This window comes from Salvelinus fontinalis, chromosome 13 (genome assembly GCF_029448725.1).
Source record: "Salvelinus fontinalis isolate EN_2023a chromosome 13, ASM2944872v1, whole genome shotgun sequence".
In the NCBI taxonomy this organism is placed as follows: Eukaryota; Metazoa; Chordata; class Actinopteri; order Salmoniformes; family Salmonidae; genus Salvelinus; species Salvelinus fontinalis.
The window spans coordinates 13,538,231-13,557,836 of record NC_074677.1 but is presented as its reverse complement, the minus strand read 5'-3'; the positions used below and the strand labels follow the sequence as shown (position 1 = coordinate 13,557,836).

Below are 19,606 nucleotides of genomic sequence, written 5' to 3'. Positions count from 1 at the left end.
TTGAACTGTCACTGCATTTAGTTTAAGATTTATCAGTAGGCCTGTTGTAAAATAAATTTCATTAGCCTATTGCTGTCATTTGTTGGGTATGGTAGGCACTAGCCTTTGTTTTTAATTGCCTATTCAAAACTTTTGTGAAGGTTTCTGAGATTCTGTTGAGCCATTTTCTTTGGCCAAATTAAGTTCCTGTTCTGTAATGTTGTGTTTGCCGCAATATAATAGCCTGCTTGTATTTTCCCTATAAACAAAGGCTTGACTTACTTTAGATATTACTCTAATAAAGTTTTTAAAAATTTGAAAAATTTGAAAAAACAAACAAACGACTGGGTCACGTCCATAGATAAAGAACAAAAAGACTGAACGACTGGGTCGCATCTCTAGCAACCCTAGATTTGTTTCAGGACTATGTCTTGTGGAAGGATGAATAGTAGGCCTATGAATAGATTAATAAAAATAAGGTTTTAATTAAAATATGTAAAAAAAAAATAATTATATGTTGGTAACCCGTTGCCCTCGAAGCCGGTGTTTGGAGGATATATTGGCATGGTTTGCCGACCTGTGCCAATATATCCTCCAAACACCGGCTTCGAGGGCATTATCACTTAAATACAACATACCCCTGGGGTGCCTTGTTGCTATTATAAACTGGTTACCACTGTAATTAGAACAGTAAAAAGTATATCACAGCTTTCAGCCAATCAGCATTCAGGGATCAAACCAGGTTTATACATTTTAAATCCCCTTTGCGCATGTGCATAACTATATATAAATCTGACAGGAGAGTTTGAGTGATGAAAGTTGGACTGAGGATCTCGAAATATCTGAACAAGAAACACTTGGATGAACATAAAAAAACAAATGTTGGTCTATTTTCTGGCAATTGTGCTGTTATTATGTGCCAGATGGTAAGACTACAACCCATTTGCGACATTAATTTATCATGTCAATAGGCGTAGGCTACAGACTAAAATCTGGGTTTGTGATTGTAATTACATTTTGCCATAGTTTGTTTAGCTAAAGGCATGTAGCCTATAGCCCCTGATAAGCCTACAATAGCCTGCTGAAATAGGCTACTGAGGATGGGGTCATAATTTAAATCACTGAATTAAATATTAACTATCAGGAGTCAAAGTAAGACCCAAGTGCAGACTGTGTGAAGTAACAATGTTTATTGTAACCACAGGGCAGGCAGACAACAGGTCAAGGCAGGCAGGGGACGATAATCCAGAGCAGAGGCCAAGGTACAGGACGGCAGGCAGGGTCAGGTCAGGCAGAGGTCGGTAATCCAGAGGTGGAGCAAAGGTACAGGATGGCAGGCAGGCTCAGAGACAGACAGTGGTCAGGCGGGTGGGTACAGGGTCAGGACAGGCAAAGGTCAAAAACCAGGAGGTCGAGAAAAGCGAGACTAGGGGAAACCCAAGAGCTGAGCCAACCCGCTGGTAGGCTTGAACAAACAAGACGAACTGGCAACAGACAGACAGAAAACACAGGTATAAATACACAGGGGATAATGGGGAAGATGGGCGACACCTGGGGGGGGTGGAGACAAGCACAAGGACAGGCACAATTTGGCATACACATTAATAGGCTACCTGATGGCCAACAGAGGCAAATGTATAATTCTCCACATTTAGCCTAATGTCAGTTTCATTGAGGACTTTTCCCCATAAAAAGAACCATGCAGAGGGAGTTCCATTACTTCCATTTCAAATTTCCACTCGGGCAGCCCCGGAGACCCAAGAACTGAACACTTTGCTTGATACCGTTTTCTTTAAGCAGTAAATATTAGAATGCAGTTTATACCACCTCCAAATGAATTTATGTAATGTGCTCTAGTGCGCTCAAAGTCGTTTTTCCAGGGCTTTGTATCCATTCTTTCTTGATGTGCATCAGTTCTAGCATATTATCATGCTTTATGGAAAAAGGGGTTGGAAAAAGGTGTCTCCATAATGACAATCTAAATAGCCTACATACAACTGGTAAAAAGTTGTCACAACGTACACACGTGCTGCTCTCTCACCTCTCGTTCACGTGACTCAGCCAATAACTGTAGTGCTCTCTCAACACACATACATGGAGATGGGAGATATGCAATTGCAGATTAGGAGACAGCAGCTGGTAATGAATTATTGGGTCAACCTACAGGGACATGGGGTGTCTCATCCTGCAAAAGGGATTTTACAGGCATGCTGGGAACATGAGCGAATACAGAACACAAGCTTTGGGTGGGTGGGTAATACCCAGGCGAAGGAGATGGGACTGTATGGAAGCTTGAGAGTCACTTGGGAGTATGGCTAGACGGTGCACTGTCCTTCTCTCAGCACATATCAAAGCTGCAGGCTGAAGTTAAATCTAGACTTGGTTTCCTCTATCGAAATCTCTCCTATTTCACCCCAGCTGCCAAACTAACCCTGATTCAGATGACCATCCTACCCATGCTAGATTACGGAGACATAATTTATAGATCGGCAGGTAAGGGTGCTCTCGAGCGGCTAGACGTTCTTTACCATTCGGATTTGCCACCAATGCTCCTTATAGGACACGTCGCTGCACTCTATACTCCTATGTAAACTGGTCATCTCTGTATACCCGTCGCAAGACCCACTGGTTGATGCTTATTTATAAAACCCTCTTAGGCCTCACTCCCCCCTATCTGAGATATCTACTGCAGCCCTTATTCTCCACATACAACACCCGTTCTGCCAGTCACATTCTGTTAAAGGTCCCCTAAGCACACACGCCCCTGGGTCGCTCCTCTTTTCAGTTTGCTACAGCTAGCGACTGGAATGAGCTGCAACAAATACTCAAACTCGACAGTTTTATCTCAATCTCTTCATTCAAAGACTCAATCATGGCAACTCTTACTGACAGTTGTGGCTGCTTTGTGTGATGTATTGTTGTCTCTACCTTCTTGCCCTTTGTGTTGTTGACTGTGCCCCATAATGTTTGTACTGTGTTTTGTGCTGCTACCATGTTGTGTTGCTACCATGCTGTGTTGTCATGTGTTGTTGCCTTGCTATGTTGTTGTCTTAGGTATCCCTTTATTTAGTGTTGTGTTGTCTCTCTTGTTCTGATGTGTGTTTTGTCCTATATTTATATTGTATATTTGTTTTTTAATCCCAGGCCCCAATCCCCACAGGAGGCCTTTTGCCTTTTGGTAGGATGTCATTGTAAATAATAATTTGTTCTTAACTGACTTGCCTAGTTAAATAAAGGTTAAATAAAAATAAAAAAAATAGCAAGGGAAGGCATTTACTTCAAGTACAGAGGAAAGTCATGGAGAGGATGACGGCAGGAAGGGACAGAAGAGAGGAGGCTATTTTTACAAGATTACGGGTGGGACACAGCCAGTAGTCCTTAAATGTGATAGGAAAGCATCCAACAGGAAAGTGTTATTATTGCCAGGAAACAGAGACCATGGAGATTGTATTGCTACAGAGTCGGCAGTACCAGAGGAAAGAGAGAGGCTGAGATCTAGTATGAAGGAGGAGGGGATAGAGGAAATTAGTTTAAAGAGTATATTGAGTAGAACGTCATTAGATAAGCGCCATGGGGCTGGCAGGTAGGATTTAGTTTCTCCCTGTCTCTGGCCCTCACCCAGTACAGTAGGTGGCGGTAATGCACCACAAGGTTGGATTGCAACCGTAGATAAACCCCACCGAAGAAGAACACACACACACACACACACACACACACACACACACACACACACACACACACACACACACACACACACACACACACACACACACACACACACACACACACACACACACACACACACACACACACAGAGAGAGCCTGTCTCACTGCCTGATAGTCAGCAGCAGGTAACAGTGACATATATATTTAAGAGAAATGCCATGAGGCCTCGGTGCAACTTAGAAGTAGCTCAAAAACCTGCATCCCGTCGTTCAATACATGTTCACCTGCAACATCGTTTTCAAAGTAGCCCAATTTGGCAGGAAAATCACAAATATGGCAACACTGTTGACAAGGACAAGAATTTGTCCCTGGTATTTTATCCACAACAGCTCACATCACTGCGTGCGCCGCCAACACCCCATCACCACACACACCCTTCTTAGACACAGGAAACAGTGCTGATGTAACAGTATAACTTTAAACCATCCCCTCGCCCCAACACGGGCGCGAACCAGGGACCCTCTGCACACATCAACAACGGTCGCCCACGAAGCATCGTTACCCATCGCTCCACAAAGGCCGCGGCCCTTGCAGAGCAAGGGGCAACCCTACTTAAGTCTCAGAGCAAGTGACGTAACTGATTGAAATGCTACTAGCGCGTACCCGCTAACTAGCTAGCCATTTCACATCCGTTACACTCACCCCCCTTTCAACCTCCTCCTTTTTCCGCAGCAACCAGTGATCCGGGTCACGTAACTGATTGAAATGCTACTAGCGCGTACCCGCTAACTAGCTAGCCATTTCACATCCGTTACACTGACACATAACAATTTCATACATATTTATGTTCACTATCTACTATTTATGTGCACTAACCCATAATTAACTTGTGGTTCAACACCAGAGGAAGTAGAAACTCAAAACACTAACTAGATCGCCAACTCTAAATAATACACACTGCTGGTTTGGGTCGGGACAATACCAGTATTGCGGTACTCGTTAGTATCCTGGCAAGGAAACAAAACATGAAGCAGATTGAACTTCTTTAGGAAAACAACCCTAATGTTGGAAACAAACATCATTGTTGTCATTCAGTGTGACCGCCACTCCCTATCTCAAAGCCATAGCAAATATATTGGTTGTAAAACAATTGAAATAATTTTCTTGTTTAACCTTTATTTTGACAGGGAAGACATATTAGGACCTAGGTCTCTTTTCCAAATGCACCTTGTATAACACAATATTGTAACAAAGATACTGTGTCGAGAAGCAGCTGAAACATTTCATAAAACAACAAACATGGAACGAAACAACATAACAGTAGCATCTTCCCATAAACACAGGATCAATACTGACTGGGGAAGGAACCAAAGGGAGTGCCAGATATAGGGGAGGTAATAAGTGAGGTAAAGGAGTCCAGGTGTGCCTCATGATGATGTGCAGGTGCACGTAATGATAGATGCCAAGTGTGTGTAATGATGAATCCCAGGAATGGTGGTTAGTATACCGGCAACGTCGAACGCCGGAGGGGAGGAGTGGGAGTATATGTGACAAATATAAAATGCACATTAAACACAATATATACACTGACCAAAAATATAAACACAAGATGCAACTATTTCAAAGATTTTAACGAGGTACAGTTCATATAAGGAAATCAGCCAATTTAAATAAATTCATTAGGCCCTAATCTATGGATTTCACGACTGGGCAGGGGTGCAGCCAGGGCATAGGCCCACCCACTTGGAAGACAGGCCCACCCACTTGGGAGCCAGGCCCAGACAATCAGAAATCGTTTTTCCCCACAAAAGTGCATTATTCATACAAAAATAGTCCTCAGTTTCATCAGCTATCCGGGTGGCTGGTTTCAGATGCTCCCGCTGGTGAAGAAGCCGGATGTGGAGGTCCTAAGCTAGTGTGGTTACACATGGTCTGCGGTTGAGAGGCCGGTTGGACATACTGGCAAAATTCTCTAAAAATCACATTGAAGGTGGCTAATGGTAGAGAAACTAACATTAAATTATCTGGCAACAGGTCTAGTGGACATTACTGCAGTCAGCATGCCAATTTCACGCGCCCTCAAAACTTGAGACATCTGTGGCATTATGTTGTGTGACGAAACTGCACATTTTAGTGGCCTTTTTTCTCCAGCACAAGGTGCACCTGTGTAATGATCATGCTGTTTAATCAGAAATATGAAGACTTTTTTTGCATATAATGATGAATGTGTTTTGATGATTTTCTGCTATAACATGGGGGACCTTTATTTTTAAGTTCAATGGGCGTGAGTGGTGAAACACAAGTCATTATCTGTTCTTTTGATGTTGAGTCTTTGTCCAAGAAAGTGATGTTTGGGTATATAAGTTATACTGTACAAGCTTTGGTGACGAATACATTATGTTGTTACAGGTGTCAAGCTTATGGGCATATGGCAGCAGTGTGTAGAAGGGAGGTTCCTAGGTGTGAAATGTATGCAGGTAGGACTAGATATATTTAAAAAGTGGAGTTAGGGTGGTGGGTTTTTTGTGAGTGTAGGATTAGATGGTAGGGTGTCTGTTAAATTTTTTCCAACGTATACAGGGAGGTATACTCCAGTCTAGTAAGTGGCGGTAATGCAACATTTATTGGATGCCAACCGCCGTTAAACCTTATCGAAGAAGAATGAAGTTCAACGACAACTTGACCCGGAAGTGATACAACGGTCTAAATTAGCATTTTGTGTACACACTAGTTCTTACTAAAGCTATTGTAACTAGATATTTTAGTAAGAGCATGGTGTGCAATTAAACCTTGTCGATCAATGTATGATAAATAGACGCAATATCTTGCACGAGACAGTGCAGGGAGAACTCGGTTAGCAAATAAACTACGGTAACGTAATCTAGCTAGCCAGCCAGATAAACAACCCTGCATCATCAGATCAATGCATATTTTGGGGATGGAGTTGGTCTAACGTCTAGAAAACAAAGGGACGTGTCGAAAATGGGTGCATTTTACTGTGCGATATGTAGGCAAACATCTTTCTCCGGAAAAGCACACATCTTCGGGAAAAGTCACCAGAGCAAACTCAAAGTGGTCCTTGTTAAATTCCTTGAGAAGGTAAAATTGGCAACTGCCTGCCTCATCAATACCAGCATAGCCAGTTAGCTACGCCTAACTACTACAAATGTTTGTATCCTGCTCAATGAGATGCAAATCATATGAACTATTCCTGAAAGACATGCCTGTGTTTTACAGGTGAAAGAAGCGCGTCGAACGATAAAAAATCCCCAGGTGGAGAGGTTCGATTGCACTCAGCACAAACGCAAATGTTGGTGTTACTGCTGCGGCCTCGAGGTGGAGAGAGACGTCACTGATGGCGACATCACTGTTTTGTTCGGGGGCTTGTTGGAACACATGGCCAGGTAAGATACAGTACTAACTAATGTAATTCATTTTCATGTTAATATAAAGATGGGACGCTTTCACGCAGTTTTTATTAGCTTTCCTCTATTAATCAATGGCCTAACATACTTTTCTGATGGCTGGCATTATTATTGACCAATGTGCTTGTAAAAATGAGGTTTGGCATATTTCTCAGGGATCAATGTCAATTGTCATTTCAGGCCTGATCACAGGAAAAGCACCCACACATTCTGGTGGGAGAACAAAGCTGACCCCAAACTGAGGGACAAGTTTATAATCACAGAAAATGAAATGGAGAGGTAAGAACTCCTCTACCGTTTGCTAAAAAGTTGTTTTAGCCTACCAAGTTCGCCTTGGAAAATGTGTAATATGCCTCAACCTTTTTGTTTTCATTTTAGATTTAAAACAGAGGTGGCAAAAGCTTTAGGCTCATTTGAGGAGAAGGAGGATGAGCTTATCAAGCAGGTAGGATATGAAATAACTATGCATTACTTTTAAAGAGTGATATAATTTCATTGTATGACTTTTTAGAGGAAAAAGTAAGGGCCACATTCACAAAGCGTCTCAAAGTAGGTATACTGACCTAGGATCAGGTCTCGCCTCTTATTCATTGATTTAAAAGGCCAAACTGATCCTGGAAAGGCACTCCGACTGAGACGATTTGTGAATACGGGCCCTGACCTTTTCCTATAGAAGACATGTAAAGCACTTTTAGTGACTCTGAGATGTGTTATTAATACTGGTCCAGACTGAATGTGAGAACTCTGTTCTAGCCATGGTGACATCTGACTGTGGGTGTTTGTCCCCTAGCAAGCCACTCATATCCGAGCTCAGGAACAGCATCGCCAGGAGGTCCTTCAGTCTCTCATAGAGGTTTGTTTACCCAGGATGCAACAACAGTATCCATATCGCTGTGACCTCCTTAGTTTGATCAAGTGTGATATTTGTAGTGCGATGGTATCAAAATTGCACTGTATTCCCTACATGGTGCACTACTTTTGACTAGGGCTCATAGTGCACTACTTTTGACCAGCGCTATATGTATAGGGTGCCATTTGGGACACAATCTGATACACTTTTTATATTAAATAATGTTTTGTACATACACTGAACAAAAATATAAACGCAACATGTAAAGTTGGTCCCATGTTTCATGAGTTGAAATCAAAGATCCCAGACATTTTCCATACGCACAAAAAGCTTATTTCTCTAAAATGTTGTGCACAAATTTGTTTAAACCCCTGTTAGTGAGCATTTCTCCTTTGTCAAGATAATCCATCCACATGATGGGTGTGGCATATCAAGAAGCTGATTAAACAGCATGACCATTACACGGGTGCACCTTGTGCTTGGGACAATAATAAGGCCAATTGTGTTGTGACAACTGCACAATGCCACAGATGTCTCAAGTTTTGAGGGAGTGTGCAATTGCTGACTGCAGGAATGTATACCAGAGCTGTTGCCAGATTATTTTGTTAATTTCTCTACCATAAGCCGCATCCAACATAGTTTTTGAGAATTTGTCAGTACGTCCAACCGGCCTCACAACCACAGACCACGTGTATGGCGTCATATGGGTGGGCGGTTTGCTGATGTCAACGTTGTGAAAAGAGTGCCCTGTGGTGGTGGGGTTATGGTATGGGCAGGCATAACCTAGGGACAACAAACACAATTGCATTTTACCGATGAATGCATCGGTGTGATGAGATCCTGAGGCTCATTTTTAAGGTATCTGTGACCAACAGATGCGTATCTGTATTCCCAGTCATGCGAAATCCATAGATTAGTGCTTAATTATTTCAATTGACTGATTTCCTTATAGTAACTCAGTAAAATTGTTACATGTTGCGTTTATTTTTATTCAGTATAGATGTCACATTATTGAAAGCTATGAGGTAAAGTTACGTCATGTTGTTGGAGACTGGTGTATGAACCACTGTTGGCTTTTCCTGAATCAACCTCAGCCTAAGGCAGAGCTGGAGCTATCGAACACAGAGGGCCCTTGCAACTCAGTGGACGAGGCTTCCAGGTAAGAAGTTGTGTTGTCCTTCTATAAGAGGGTGTTAATGTTATTGTACTGTAGTTCTAATGATATACTGGGGTTTGTTCAGTAGGACACCGTAGCATAATGTTTTGAAGCAGTGAACAAAAAAAAAATTATTGGACAAGTCCCGGTAGTCCCTTCCTGTTTGTCGATTACCCAATCCCAAATCGACCCCTAAACCCCATCCTACTGTGGTTGCTCCACTAAAAGTTTTGTGATTATGCTGCGGTACTTGAGGTAATTTGTGGTTTAGTACCCTGCGTCACCACTTCATTGCTCCAGTTCAGCGCAAGGGGGAGTTAGAGCACTGATTATGCTTTTGGGTCTTACTGTATCTCTAACTGATGGGTGATATAAACCTAAATAGAAACTGATAATTGTACACGACTTCAGTATTACTTACTAAAACTGTTACACTAAGGTTTTTATTTTGTTTGCTCTTACTGTAGCCTGCTCCCGACCGGTCACGTTGTACAGCGCCTGAGTTGCGCAACGGTCTAAGACACTGCATAGCAGTGCAAGCTGTGTTGCTACAGATGCTGGTTCAATACCTGTGCCGGCTTGACTGGGAGACCCATGAGAACTAGGTTTTTGGTTTCTTTCCCTCTAAAAACAGAAATAATTAATTCTAAATAACAAACTGGCTTTATTTACAAATTAGTAACAATGTCTCACCCCATGTTCAAGAATGTCCTTTTTCCTTGCTCAATTTACGTTATTTGAAAACAAAATCATCTCCAAAATCGTTTTTTTAATTTAATTTTTTAACAAAGTGATTTATTAATTTAGAATTACATAAAATCCCCTTGGACATTCTCACAGATATTAACCCTGTTATTAGCAGGACAATATATATTGGTCATGGCTCCAACTTTCCAACTTTTTTTCTGTTGGTCTTTAATAAAGAAATGTTTTCGTTATCCTAACCTGGACACCATGTACAGTATTATAATAGCCCATTGTGGGCTATTAGCAGGACAATATACCTTTACCAACACCTCTCTTTTTATTTTGATACTTTGTGGATGGGGCCTCCCCAGTGGCGCAGCTGTCTAAGTCACCGCAATGCAAAATGCGTTGCCACAGATGCCGGCCGCCACCGGGAGACCCATGAGGCGGCTTCGGTTTTAATTTAGAATCCTCCAATACTCTGTTATTTTTGGCGGAGAGTCACGTCATATTTTTTGATATACTGTAGGCCTACCGTAGACGACATGAGTCTCACTAGTGTTGAGTAATGTTCTGTTTTATTTATTTAAAGAGCATATTGAAGTTAGAAGCAATAGGATTTGAAGCATTTTCCTATAACTGTTTCGCAATGCTCTGAGACAAGCATGGGGACTGGTCTTGATAAATCAATGAGATTGTCACTGAATCTCCGTTTGGGTATTGGTTAGCCAAAAATTATAAAGAAGAAATGTTATGCTCTTAGTGTAACCTTTAACTAGGCAAGTCAGTTAACAGCCTACTTCTTTGGAAACCGAGGGTTTTTCTTGGAATAGAAACACCATAATATTAAGCTAAATTTCTTAATTAGTCCCATATACTATGTTCTTACAAAAGGTTTTCAATTCTCTATTACAGCCACTATTGAAGGCTATCAAATGCTTCTCAAAGATGCCCTCTGTTGGTCAAACTAGCACTAACTAGCACTTAATGGTACCAGTGGTTGGCATTTAAATAATGTGCCATAGAATTCTGCGGCACCATGCAAGCTGTGCTGCACTACACTTCAACTTTTAAATGACAAAGCACTGTATGCACTTGTGGAGACCTAAGAGGATATGATATGTATAAGCAATATGGTTAAACTTCCACCTAGCCTATCAGTGAGCAAGTGGAGCTGTCAAATCCTCTGATCCCCAAAAGTGATAAGGGTCTAGTGGTCGATTTGGGATTTCGCCTGTTCTTTCGTTTAATCCTTAGTTAACATGGCCCAGATGTTTTCCCAAATGAACCTACGACCTCTAAATCCCACTACTCGGTCTTTCCAAATGGCTGAAATACACCCTTATATGCCTCACTTAGCTTACTGGCTTAGTAAACTAATTTAACATTATTTGCATGGATATTGTAACATACAGTAGAATGTAAATTAAGTTAAGCAGGAAGGAGCTGTTGGTACACATTGGACCAGGGCAGATCTATTATAGACATCAGGGTCACCTTGCATTTGTAAAGGTTACAGAATGCACCTGTAAATGGGCTGTATGTAATGTTATTCAAGTAATGTGTGTGTTCTGTATCACCTGTGGTGTGATGCTGTTACTTTGAACTTTGGCAGTAGCTCTCACTTCAGGGCCCCTGGATCCGATGAGCAGGCCAGGTCTGGTCGGGTTGACCAAATGGTGGCCAGGCAGTGGGCGGGCCCTGGACAGGGCCTGACCTTCATTGGCTACCAGGTATGCTGACACGTTGCTCGTCAATCATGACAACTATATTTTCTCTTCATGATTAAGTGACCTGTCAAATAATAAAATACTTTACTAATATTTTTTCCTTTTGGATGGCAGGATTCTTCCAACAGTGGAAATATTCACACAGGTAATTGAAAATTAAAACGATAGTTCAGCGTCTATTAGTCACTGTATTGTTGTCTATCTGTGTAAGTTGATAACTAAGTGAATAGGTTTTGATGACTGTTGTAGGAGCCATCCCTCCATGGTTACAGGAGGACTCCCAGGAGGGCAGGTCTGGGACAATGGAGCAGGAGATCGGTCCATCACTCCAGGACTTCCTCAAACAGAGTAGGTCCTTTAGGGTTCAGACACAAACACAGATGAAATCGTGTATGACATATCATTGTCTGTTTTAAGTCAACAATTTTTCGGACGAGTTGCATATGTGAAATGACGGACCGTTTTTTTCCTTTGTCGTTCAATCATTTCCATTGTCATTACTGGATGAATGGATGACACCCATTGAAGAAGCATTGACTCAAACTACCATTTTACAAATCCACACACTAATTACTTACATTAACTGTCTACTTGAGGAGTTTTGGGACCACCTGGTGAAAGGGCTCTATAAATTCAGTCCGTACTAGGTTTGCTTTTGACCACAGCCCATTTAGTCCTTGGTCGATCAGGGTCGTGTACAATCTGTAGACCTGGGCTCGTATTCCCGATAGCTTTGGAAATAGGCTTGAATGTTTTAACAATGCATCTTTCCTACAACGGCCAAAGATGTAACATGCGTTTCCCAAAACAGCATGCAGAGAGAATAGTCACTAAGTGCGTTGTTGGAGCATGTGTCAATACTGATAAGATCAAAGAAAGGCAGTGCTGCTCTCAGACCAGCTTTGTCAATTAAAATCTTACCTTTAACATAGAATTATTTCACAATATTTAATGCAGTCATCTCAATTTTCATTTGACGTATTAAAATTGCAAAGACATTGGCCATGTATTTATAGTAAACTTTGTTCTGAAGTTATCGGTGGTCAGAGAAACGGGTAAACCTTGTGGATCTTCCAATGGCATTGAGGAGTACACCACATCAGTCACTGGCTTTATCAATAAGTGCATTGAGGACGTCGTCCCCACAGTGACTGTATGTACTTACCCCAACCAGAAGCTATGGATTACAGGCAACATTCGCACTGAGCTAAAGGGTAGAGCTGCCGCTTTCACGGAGCGGGTCTCTAATCTGGAAGCTTATAAGAAATCCCGCTATGCCCTCCGATGAACCATCACAGGCAAAGCGTCAATACAGGATGAAGATCGAATCGTACTACACCGGCTCCGACGCTCGTTGGATGTGGCAGGGCTTGCAAACTATTACAGACTACAAAGGGAAGCACAGCCAAGAGCTGCCCAGTGACACAAGCCTACCAACACTGAAACATGCATGTTCTGGATGACTGATCACGCTCTCCACAGCGAGTAAGACCTTTAAACAGGTCAACATGTACTCTGAGCATGCGCGGACCAACTGGCAGTGTCTTCACTGACATTTTCAACATCTGTAATACCAACATGTTTTAAGCAGACCACCATAGTCCCTGTGCCCAAGAACACTAACCTGCCTAAATGACTACCGACCCGTAGCACTCATGTCTGTAGCAATGAAATGATTTGGAAGGCTGGTCATAGCTCACATCAACAGATCCACAGATGATGCAATCTCCATTTCACGCCACACTGCCCTTTCCCACCTGGACAAAAGGAACACCTATTTGAGAATGCTATTCATTGACTACAGCTCAGCGTTCAACACCATAGTGCCCTCAAAACTCATCACTAAGCTAAGGACCCTGGGACTAAACACCTCCCTCTGCAACTAGATCTTGGGCTGCCGCCAGGTGGTAAGGGTAGGTAACAACATATCTGCCACACGGGGGCCCCTCGGGTGCGTGCTTAGTCCCCTCCTGTACTCCCTGTTCACTCATGACTGCACGGCCAGGCACAACTCCAACACCATCGCTAAGTTTGCTGATGACACAAGTGGTAGGCCTGATCACCGACAACGAGACCACCTATAGGGAGGTGGTCAGAGACCTGACCGTGTGGTGCCAGAACAACAATCTCTCCCTCAGCGTGATCAAGACAAAAGAGATGATTGTGGACTACAGGAAAAGGAGGACCGAGCACGCCCCCATTCTCATCGACGTGGCTGTAGTGGAGCAGATTGAGAGCTTCAAGTTCCTTGGCATACACATCACCAAACTAACATGGTCCAAGCACACCAAGACAGTCGAAGAGGGCGTGACAAAACCTATCCCCCCTCAGGAGACTGAAAAGATTTGGCATGGGTCCTCAGATCCTCAAAAGGTTCTATAGCTGCACCATCGAGAGCATCACTGCCTGGCAACTGCTCGGCCTCCGACCGCAAGGCACGAGAGGGTAGTGCGTACGGCCCAGTACATCACTGGGGCCAAGCTTCCTGCCATCCAGGACCTCTATACCAGGCGGTGTCAGAGGAAGACCTTAAAAATGGTCAAACACTCCAGCCACCCTAGTCATAGACTGTTCTCTCTGCTACCACATGGCAAGCGGTACCGGAGCGCCAAGTCTAGATCCAAGAGGCTTCTACCCCCAAGCTATAAGACTCCAGAACATCTAATCAAATGGCTACCCATTGTGTTATTTTACTGCTGCTCTTTAAGTATTTGTTACTTTTCTTTTTTTAGGTGTTTTCTTACAAGCCCTTAACCAACACTAAGCATTTCAAAGTTCTACTCCTGGTTGTATTCGGCGCATGTGACAAGTGCGATTTTGTTTAGCGGAGATCTGTGGGTAATGTCACGCGGGAGGCCAAAAAAAAGCATCTAACGACACACTTAGCTGTTCTACGAGTGGTCTGAAGCAGGCATTTAGATTACCAGCGTTTTTAAAGTGCAGCGTTAATAACTTTGGTTTTGGGAAACCGCTCAGATGTAACGATGCTTTTAACGTACTTGGCCTTAAGATGCTTTTTGGAAACCGGGCCCAGGGCTTTAATTTATTTGTCCAAACAGTTGCAAAATGGTATGATTTACAACTAAAACAAGTCTATTGGACAAATTGAGGTAGGTCCCTCCCCGTTTCGTTTTCTTCAGTTTTAAATGTTTTGCAACAGAATCGGCAAAATGAGTACGCAATGCAAAAATTACAATGAGCATTTCTTATTGGATAAGTCCAGGTTGTCCCTTGTTCTTTCAGTGCCAAATTAATACAACCCCTGACACTCATGTTGCCATCTCCCCACACAGAGGAGCAGGAGAAGCTGAAGAAACTCCCCCCTAACCGGGTGGGGGCCAACTTTGACCATAGCTCCCAGACCGATGCCAACTGGCTGCCCTCTTTCGGCCGGGTGTGGAACAGTGGACGCCGCTGGCAATCCAGGTGATGTACTTGTCCTGCTGTAAAAACTGACTATACAGAGTTTCAACTTACATAGCACATGCGTGTAACATGCATGGATGGAAGTGAAATCATCTCAGACCCAAGGAGTGCTTGTGTGAAGTTAACTTTTTGTTTTGCTCTACTAGGCACCAGTTCAGAGAGGAAGAGGGACAGACCAACAGACAAAAGAGAAAGCGGGATCAGGGAACAAAGAAACCCAAACCGCCTGAACAACAGTGACTATAGTATGCATTGTACATAGAAATGTTACAGAACAAAGCAGTTAAAAAAAACATGACATTTGTTTGGAAACCATGAAAAGCCTTTATTTCAGGATATAATGAACTAGGCTCAATTGTAAATTACCTTTAAATGTCAAGCTCATTATGCACGTTTCAGATTTGATTCCCGGCCAATGTTTTTGGCACTTGTTTTGAAATAAAATAATGAACTGGACTACAGCCACGCTCCTGTCTCTCACATATCTATTGGAATGTGGGGAGCGGCATTAGCCGTTAATTGGCGCTGGGTCTATGAAATACTGTCCTAGTGTCCTCTGGGTTCAATGTAAAGCGTGCTTCCAGACTGGAACCCTGGGGCCTTAACACCGACCCTGGTCCACTTGTCGGTCTTTGCACTTTATTTCATTAGATGGCGTTCGCCATCCTCAATCTTTGGGTTCAGGGGTTATTAACCGGTCTGAACATTAATGAAATAAAGTGCAAAGACTGACAAGTGGCCTAGGGTCAGTGCTAAGACCCCAGTCTGGAAGCACGCTTTCCACTGAACCCAGGACACTCGGTATTGCATTTTAGCTGAAGTCAAGTTCAAAAAGATGGCCGCGTAGAAGTCAAATGTGAAAATTGCAAATAAAACTTGTCATCACCATTGTACAAAAAACATCCATTAAATTATTCAAGTAATTTTTTTTTAGTCACTCACAGCCAAAGATACATTTTATATTCATCCACTGTCTATAATATTTCTGGATGATGTGATGATGCCGTAAGTGCGCAAGTGTAATCGGCTCTCTATAAAACGGCATGTGTGAACATTACAATGGACGCTGTCTCTAGTTCAAACATTCACCTCAATGGTCAGTACCACCGCCCCCCTAAACCAGGGATCATCAACTACATTTTATGTTGAGCAATGGTCAGGGGTCCGGAACATAAGCCCAAACAAATATTTCACATGTGTATATGATCACATATCTCTGCGCGTTGGAATACTGTGTTTTCAGTCATGTCCAACAATAAATAATATTTAGTTTTGCTCAAACTTGGGAGGGCCAAACAAAATCGTCAGTTGGGGAACCCTGTACTAAACATTCTCCTCTCTGAGGTCTGGTGAGTGTTTTCTGGGTGGCAGTGTTTGCACCCGCAGTCCTTTATATCCCCTGCACTCTGGGCAGATGCGGACGTGAGTGCAGCCCCGTGGACCCAAAATGGCTTCCTGTGCCAGTCTATGAGACCGTGACTCCATAGGACCGCTGCTACTGTTGTCCATCCCGCACACCATGCCATTACTGAGGGTGCAAGTGGCTGTCTTGGTCCTGCCATGCTCCTCTGGGAGTGAAGTGTGTGTTTGTAGTAATATCCCTGGGCCTGGTAAACCATGCAGTGCCATACTGTCCTCGCACAGCAGGATCCCATGGAGAGCCCTCAGCATCTCTGTACACATGGACAACTAGAACAGAAAGGGCAGAACCATAAGTCCAACTTTTGCACAGTCATCTTTTGAAAGAGAGGAGATGGATTGCTGGTTATCAGTGCTTTGGTTTAAAGCTTTTTTTCCCTCCGCTTTACATTCTTCGTGAGGTCTAGGTAAAAATTGGTTTATTTAACTTCAGATGTGAAACTTTACATACTGAAGAACAAACGCATAAATGTATGCAAATTGTAAAGTATTTTTGTTTGTAATGTCCTTCATTATGTGACGTGCAGCTTTTACCATGAATACGATCTCTGCGAACACCAGGGAAAATGCCTTTAAAAGATGTGTTGTTGGCTGTATAGTGTGCTGCTCTATAACGCTCCTAGGGTTGAATCACGGCCTGAGTGAAGATTGACTTAAATTGGAGTTAGGATTTGACCCTAAGAGGGCAGCTGGCTACTAAGCTGGGAGAGCAGCTACAGATGATCCCTCACCTCTGACCTCGGAGAGTGTTGCTGCACCCAGACAAACTCCAGCCCCGCCATGAACACAGCCAGCAGTAGACCAGACAACAGGACAACAAAGACCCCACCTATATTCTCCATGCCCAGCCCTACCACAGAGAGAAAGAGAAACAAAAGAGATCTTAGTCTAATGGTGACAAACTTCCATAAATTAGGCCGGAATTCAATCCAATCGCGGGTTAAAGACATTGCGGCTTTTAAAGGCTATTTCTAATTGAGCCAGCATATGCAGTGTTTACTGTGAATGGAAGCTCAGCAAACACAGGAACATGGCCTTTAAAAGCTGCAATGCCTATGACCGGCGATCAGATTGAATCCCATCCTTACTCTCTTGACATTGATGTGCATCACCATCGCTGTATATAGTTGTTGAATGCTGGGAGATTTTCCCCACAGTGTTGTCTTCTGTTGTGTACTATGATAAATAAATAGTTGACTTTAAGTCAGCAGATTGTGGTTCCAATTCCAGCAGTTCTATAACTTCAGTTTAGAGACAAGATGCACTGATACTGTATATTTTCTTGTCTATGGACAGTAGTAAAGATCGTGTATGAAAGTGTACCCTGTGTTTGATGGTCAACCTCTTTGGAACACTTGTCTCCCCGCCACCACTTCCTCTTAAGGATCTCCAGCCTGTTGTCCTCTTGGAGTTTGAGTACGGCCAGGTCGATCTCGTCCCGGTACACTGAGCCTGATGACATAGAATACAGTTTACTCTAAATTATGAATAAACTGCAAATGACTTCAGATCACCTAATTATAGACATTCTGTCAGCAGGGTTGTGTTCAGTGGGCACAAAACAGGAGAAACATTTTGAAACAAAGGCGGTACTATGAACTTCTCCAATAAGAACACTGAAGGTAACTTTGTTTTCTTTCTCAAAGAGCTACATAACCGGTGTCTGATAATCCTATTATAGACTCAATAAGACAACTGCACAGATTTATGAAATTGAATAAATAATATCCCCTTATACAGATCAATGCAATAATCCACCTCTCCCTACAAAGACAGCATATTGTAGTCTTGGGCAGAAAAGGGAATCATTTCTTTATGACAAGCGGTCACTGCTCTCGTTTGACCAACTACAGAAGTATGGAATCCCAGCCTCTCAGTTCTTTGTATTTGCAGATATAACACTTTATTCTCTTGGTGCAGCAAACACTGGACGATCCAGAAGGTTCAAAGATTGAAACCATTTTAAGGCAGTCCGAAAATAAGCTACATTGTGCACTTCTGAAGGTAATAACACAGGTTTTACCCAGTGGCATGCCGATGCCGTAGCCCTTGGTGTCCAGCAGGCCTCCTATCTGGGTGAGGTTACAGTTGCGCTGACGGTAGTACTCGTTCATGGTGCTCTCCAACAGGTAGGCGTAGTTGGAGTTGAGCACCCGGTCGATGCCTTCCTCCGTGCTCTTCACAAACACACTGGTTTGCTTGGCATGCATGAAGTTCCACATGCGCTGGTAGGTCTGGTACTGAGAGTTCTGTGGGCAAGCAAGAGAGATAAAGACAGGGCTGTAAAAAGAAAAAAGAAATCAGTGGGCTATAACCCAGAAGGAAAACTGGTTGAAACAATGTTATTCTGATATAAGTTTTGTCCGCTGGAAAACTACGTGTGAGATAGCAAGCATTATGACTCCTTTCTCACACACACACTCTCTCTCTCTCTACCTGGAAGAAGGTCATGGTGGACCCTCCCTGCATGGTGCCGTACTCTATGGTGGTCTGGTCTGCCAGGTCATCCACTGACTCGATGGGCACCTCCATCCTGTGAACGGTGAGGAAGGCAGCCAGGTTGGCTGTGTAGGAGGACACTATGATCAGGGTGAAGAACCACCTGCAGCAGGAAGGAACAGCACAAGCTGCTTAGTACACAGGAAGGCTCCCCATTAAGCGCAAGACCCATTTGCGTATTGAGGTGCGAGTCTTGTTTAGCGCGAGACAGTCAAATTGGTTATTACAGCGTAGTAAGAATGGAGTGCATCAATATCTGTGTGTGTATTGTAATAAATACCATTTAAAATAACACAAGCATATTGCTATTACATTGTTATAACTAACTTCTTTCTAAGCAGGGTTTCTCACACACCCAGAGACAGATGGCTGACACAGAACATTCAGAAACACTGATAAGAAAAGGGTGCAGACACACACACATACTCAAGGACGGAGGGCTGACTACGCACACACAAAATCTCCTGCTTAGCTGAACATTTTGATAACAAGGAACTTTTGTTGCAAGACTCAGAAGGATGACGCCCAGCTCATCAGGACCAATCTGAGAAGACAACAACCTGTCCAGAACCAACCAAAGGACCAGAACTTCCAGACTCAACCTACTTTCTGTGTTGTATAAAATGTCTATGCATTCTGTTATCTGGGCTTTTTCTGGAGGTTCTCTATGAGCCGAAGGAACGAGACCGTATACGCTTGTACCAGATATCTTTACTCATAATTAAACTGTCGCTTGTCATACAATTTATCACCTTGTCTGAATCGATCC

The 19,606-nt window shown here is 43.0% G+C and overlaps 2 protein-coding genes across 7 annotated transcripts in view; one reads left to right on the top strand and one right to left on the bottom strand.

Moving 5' to 3' along the window:
- The first annotated feature begins 6,306 nt into the window (after window positions 1–6,306).
- cenatac (centrosomal AT-AC splicing factor) lies at window positions 6,307–19,585 on the top strand. Of its 4 annotated transcripts, none has more exons than XM_055941790.1 (11): window positions 6,310–6,744; window positions 6,883–7,049; window positions 7,251–7,349; window positions 7,449–7,515; window positions 7,861–7,923; window positions 9,015–9,079; window positions 11,382–11,496; window positions 11,608–11,638; window positions 11,743–11,841; window positions 14,787–14,919; window positions 15,066–19,585. In XM_055941790.1, the coding sequence occupies exons 1-11, from the start codon at window positions 6,628–6,630 to the stop codon at window positions 15,157–15,159; spliced, it is 1,050 nt and encodes a 349-aa protein (XP_055797765.1). In that variant the 5' UTR covers window positions 6,310–6,627; the 3' UTR covers window positions 15,160–19,585. The 4 variants fall into 4 exon arrangements, with proteins under 4 accessions (XP_055797766.1, XP_055797765.1, XP_055797764.1 ...); XM_055941789.1 differs by having other exon boundaries at window positions 11,379–11,496; XM_055941791.1 differs by lacking the exon at window positions 15,066–19,585 and having other exon boundaries at window positions 6,307–6,744; window positions 11,379–11,496; window positions 11,724–11,841; window positions 14,787–14,909.
- The window catches only part of LOC129868126 (glutamate receptor ionotropic, kainate 4-like), a 101,916-nt gene continuing 98,536 nt past the window's right edge, over window positions 16,227–19,606 (bottom strand). For all 3 annotated transcript variants that reach the window (XM_055941786.1, XM_055941787.1, XM_055941788.1), the window contains 5 exons: window positions 18,775–18,940; window positions 18,362–18,587; window positions 17,662–17,790; window positions 17,070–17,188; window positions 16,227–16,608 (listed from right to left, as the gene is read on the bottom strand). In XM_055941786.1, coding sequence (XP_055797761.1) covers window positions 16,243–16,608; window positions 17,070–17,188; window positions 17,662–17,790; window positions 18,362–18,587; window positions 18,775–18,940 — 1,006 coding nt within the window. In that variant the 3' untranslated portion in view covers window positions 16,227–16,242. The remainder of the gene's footprint in view (window positions 16,609–17,069; window positions 17,189–17,661; window positions 17,791–18,361; window positions 18,588–18,774; window positions 18,941–19,606) is intronic.